Source organism: Asparagus officinalis, chromosome 8 (assembly GCF_001876935.1).
Source record: "Asparagus officinalis chromosome 8, Aspof.V1, whole genome shotgun sequence".
Classification (NCBI taxonomy): domain Eukaryota; kingdom Viridiplantae; phylum Streptophyta; class Magnoliopsida; order Asparagales; family Asparagaceae; genus Asparagus; species Asparagus officinalis.
The window spans coordinates 119,207,534-119,212,533 of NC_033801.1; the positions used below are offsets into that span (position 1 = coordinate 119,207,534).

Genomic DNA, 5,000 nt, shown 5'->3' on the forward strand with positions numbered 1-5,000 from the left:
AAAAAAAAAAAATATATATATATATATATATATACGACATTTGCACAACCTAAAACATATGCGGTTTTTCGATTAATTATGCACAGATACGGTATTTGTTTGTCAATTATGTAGATTAGTGGCGTTAAACTAGTGCTTAGACTTTGAGTTTCAAACTTTTACTCTCTGACATTTTTCTGTTGCAAAAAAAAAAAAAATATATATATATATATATATATACGACATTTGCACAACCTAAAACATATGCGGTTTTTCGATTAATTATGCACAGATACGGTATTTGTTTGTCAATTATGTAGATTAGTGGCGTTAAACTAGTGCTTAGACTTTGAGTTTCAAACTTTTACTCTCTGACATTTTTCTGTTGCAAGAGATGCTTCACCATATTTACGGGAAACACCCCATATAATAACTGTTTACAGGAAAGATTTGTCTTATACATGAAAGATATTTGTTTATGTTTGTGCACAGTAGTCTTTGATGGTTTGTTCTTGATGTTTGTTGTTGATGTTAATTTTTGTAGGTAAAAATTGTTCTTGATGTCTGATCCAATAAAAACTGAAGATGGTTGCTCCCATGTTGTTGATGAACAAATATCCCAGTTAGATAACTTAGTTGTGCCAATTGTTGATGAGCACTTAAAGCCAAAAATAGGAATGCCTTTCGATAGTTTAGAAGATGCTGAAAAATTCTACAGAAATTACGGAAAGGTTGGAGGTTTTGATATCCGTAATAGCACAACAAATTATGGGAAGGATAGAGAGTTAATTTGCAAAAGTTATGTTTGTTCGAAAGAAGGAGTGTTAAAGAGCAAATCGTTGGAAATTCGACGATGTGGTACAATTAGAACAAATTGTAAGGCCTTGATTCGCTTCAAATTAGACAAAAACATTGGCATATGGAGTGTCTACAAGTTCGTGGAAGAACATAATCATATAATTACTTCACCGAGTAGAACACATTTTCTAAGGGGAAACCGTGAGGTCACAAGTGCGAAGAAGACATTAATAAAACAGTTTGGAGAGGTGAACATTCCAACAAACAAGCAAATGGCCTTCTTTGAAAACTCTAGCGGAGGTTTTCATAGAATTGGATGCATTGAGACCGATGTGAGAAATTATGAAAGAGATTTGAGAGAGGAGAGGCGTGGTCATGATGCACAAATGATGTTGGATCATTTCAAGTCGGAACAAGAGAAGAATCCTTCATTTTATTATGTTTATGAAGTTGATGCAGAGAAGCGCTTAACTCATTGTTTTTGGGTGGATGGCATTGCTCGAATGAATTATCAACACTTTGGCGATGTTGTCTCCTTCGATGCCACACATAACACAAATCAATATGGCTTGGTATTTGTTCCATTTGTAGACATAAATCACCATTGGCAAAGTGTTTTTTTAGGATGTGGCTTGATTCCAAACGAAGAGGCGAAGTCTTTTGTATGGTTGTTTAACAAATGGATTGAAGCAATGGCTCATCCTCCTTCGGGCATGATTACAGATCAATGTCTTAGAATATGCAAGGCAATTGAAACAGTTTTTCCAGAAATCCGGCATAGGTTTTGCATTTGGCATATCTTGGACAAAGTTCCGGAGAAGTTGGGTCAATGGGCTTATAGAACGGAATTTATGAAACCTTTCAAAGAAAATATTTGGGACTCCGACAATGCTAGCTCTTTTGAAGAGAAATGAGTTTCAATTATTAAGAAAAATGGATTGGAAAAGCATGATTGGCTAAATGATATCTATGAAATTCGTGAAAAATGGGCTCCCGTTTATCATAAACAATACTTTTGGGCCGGCATGTCTAGCAGTCAAAGAAGTGAAGGGATGAATGCATTGCTAAAAAAACATATATCAAGGAAAAATTCACTTCATGATTTTGTGACTATATGTCAGAGGGTCTTGGCGAGACAAAGAGAGGGGGAGCTTAAAGAAGATCATTGCACAGTAGAGAAAAAGCCAAAATTGAAGACTTTATGGTCAATGGAAAAACAAATGGCGCAAATCTACACGAAAAAATCTTTTATATTTTTCAAGACGAGCTTCAACCTAGCTTGATGTATAACATTGAGCTAGTAAAAGAAAATGAAAGAGAAAGTACTTTCCAATTAAATTTTTGTGGTCATGATAAAAAATTAAGACATATTATATATTGCAAAACAACTAAAATGGTCCGTTGTTCGTGTTTCATGTTTGAATTCAAGGGCATTCCATGCCGACATATCTTGGCATATCTTAAAATTACCAATCATAGTGAGTTACCGGAGCAATATATTCTAAGAAGATGGTGCCGAAATGTCAGAAAAAGGGTTGTTCTTATTTTTTTATAGTGATTCAATGGAACAAGATAACATTGATGAAGCCACGGATGATTTAGAAGATTCATTTGAGGAAGGTAATGGTTAATACATACGGAATAACTTGTACATTGCCATTTGTATTATATAATGTGATTTTTTAATGTGATGAAGCAATTTGTTTTTTAATTTTTTTAATACAGATGAAGTTCTCACTATTGCGTGAAGTTTAATAAAGGTTGGCAGAGCAAATCATATCACTATTGGTGAGAAGGGGTTGATGAAGGCAGAGCACCAATGGGTTTAGTTTTGTATCTTTGGTTATGTATTTGTGTGGTACCCCAAGTGATTGAGACACTATTGCTTATTTTCATCTTTTGGTGGTTCTGTTGCACACTTTGTGATGAAAGATTGAGACACTATTGCTTATTTTCTCTATATTGATCAAGGTTGGATAGTGAATGATGTTCCATTTTATTGTTGCTTATTTTCATCTTTTGGTGGTTCTGTTGCTGACTTTGTGATGAAAGGTTGGATAGTTATGGTGCATCATGCAGAAGTTTGCACTGTGAAGTTTGCTTTTATGTCATGATGCTTTGTTAATAGCTTGGACGTTTGCTACTGCTGCATGTTGTAGTTTCTTGGTTCTGTTATTAATAGCTTGGACGTTTACTACTGCTGGATAGTTATGCTGCATGTTATAATTTGCACCGTGTATCAACTGCTTGCATTCCCATCTCATTTCAAAAGTTATAGTTATGCATGTTATAGTTATGCTGCTGGATAGTTAATAGCTGTTGGATAGTTAATTTGCACCGTGTATCAACCGTGAACATTCTTCTAATTATTATGTAAATATCTGCATCTAAAGAATTAAGATTTAGCATGTGCATCAAGTAAGCCAGAAAGAACAAAAGTAGAAAGTTTGGGCCCTTCTGTTGACTGATAACTTTGTTAAACCTTGAGCAATTGAATTGCTCTCATCACTTATATATGCTCCAGTGCACCTGAGTTCTCTGTTCCGTGTGCTAATTGATATATAACTACATTGATAATATACTACTCATCCGCAAAATTATTACCATTGATAAGCATTGGCATGCAGAGAACATAACACTTCAACATAAACCTAAGTTGCATTTAGTACACATGTAGAGATCAGAGAACATACACTTCAACAAATCTAATAATACATTCTTACACCCTACTTAGTAGAAATCCAATAAAAATACAAAATACAAATCCGAAAAAAATACCAAATAAAAAAGCAAATACAACAAGTTTCAACAAATCCATAATATCAAGGGAAAGCTTTCTCCTTTCCCACACTTCCCCACTTGACAAGGTTCTTGAAACTTGTGGCGTCACGCTCGACTGATTCGTCTGAACAAGCTCTGCCTTTGAACCTTCAAACTCCTCTTCATCAGACACCCATTTGAAAAATCCACAATTACTCTCTCTCCAATTCGCGCATCCCAAAAACAATCGACCGGGGTTCCTCTTAGTTCCAGATCTGGAGAGTACAGCCCTCCTTCCACAATGGCACAACAGTACACGACGATTGCTTGAAGATGACTCCATGATCCACGGCTACAGTTACAAAAGTTTAACCAAAAGTTTAACCAGACAATCATATTAAAGAGCAAATTAGAATATGTGCATCCATATGAAGTTATAGCCAGGTCTACATTTAAGTTTGATATCAGCAGGTATGTCAAGTGTACGCTGCCAGTGCAGTAGTACTGTCTGTTACAAGCCTCTTAAGGATCATTCGGCATCCGAAGGTTTATTTGCAAATTTTAAAGTCTCTGTCCTTCACAAATCTCTGATGATCATTCAGCATTAGAAGGTTTATTTGCATTTCTAAAGGCGTAATGAGTGGCATAACGTGTTGTACAGGGGGTCTATAATTAACCTTTCGTGATAAATTGATAATCTACGTGACACCTCAAATAGCCAAGCGTGCACTTATAATCCTCACAATCCTGTTCATGAATGTATAATGCAGTTCAAATTTCATACAATCTCTACAAGGGAGATGAAACGTGCATCAGAGGTAAAAGGAACAAAGGAAGAAAACAAAAGGAACCAGGTTTGTTTATTAGGTTTTTTTCTAAAACCCCTTAAAAAGTAGCGTAATTATACAAAAATTATTGCTAATTGTGGTACGCAATTTCCTCTAACACACAGGCTTTATGTTACAGATCCAACCTCCACAAACAATTTCGTCTGCAAGCAAACACTGCAAACGAAAAACAGTTAACCAAAAATAGAAGAAGGAGCTGAATTTATGTTACAGATCCAACCTCCACAAACAATTCCGTCTGGGCACAATTTATGTTTGGTTCAAATAAATGGGATCATATGAATTCTGTCTCCAACAAAATGAAATATGTCTATAAATCAAAATTAAAACAAGATGAAATCTGTCTCCAACAAAACTAACAACAAGATGAAATCTGTCTATAAATCAAAATTAAAACATCAACAAGATGTAATCGCTTAAAACATCAACAACCCATATCAAAAAGCCTTAAATCAAGCAAGAATATAAAAACGCACCTGATTCAAGGAAGAGGGTTTGGGTTCTGCGGAGCTCGACGGCGAGAAGAGAGGGAGACGGCGAGAGGGCGTCGGGGAGTCTGGGGTCGGAGGAGAGGGCGACGGCGAGAGGGCTCGACGGCGAGAAGAGAGGGCGACG

At 35.9% G+C, this 5,000-nt stretch overlaps 1 protein-coding gene across 1 annotated transcript; it reads left to right on the top strand.

Annotated features, from left to right (window-relative positions):
- On the top strand, positions 540-1,691 carry LOC109821800 (protein FAR1-RELATED SEQUENCE 5-like). Its single transcript, XM_020387960.1, has one exon. The coding sequence runs from the start codon at positions 540-542 to the stop codon at positions 1,689-1,691; it is 1,152 nt and encodes a 383-aa protein (XP_020243549.1).

Bases quoted from the DNA above. Each gene is read 5' to 3' on its own strand.
- LOC109821800 (XM_020387960.1), top strand. From the start codon at position 540: ATGTCTGATCCAATAAAAACTGAAGATGGTTGCTCCCATGTTGTTGAT.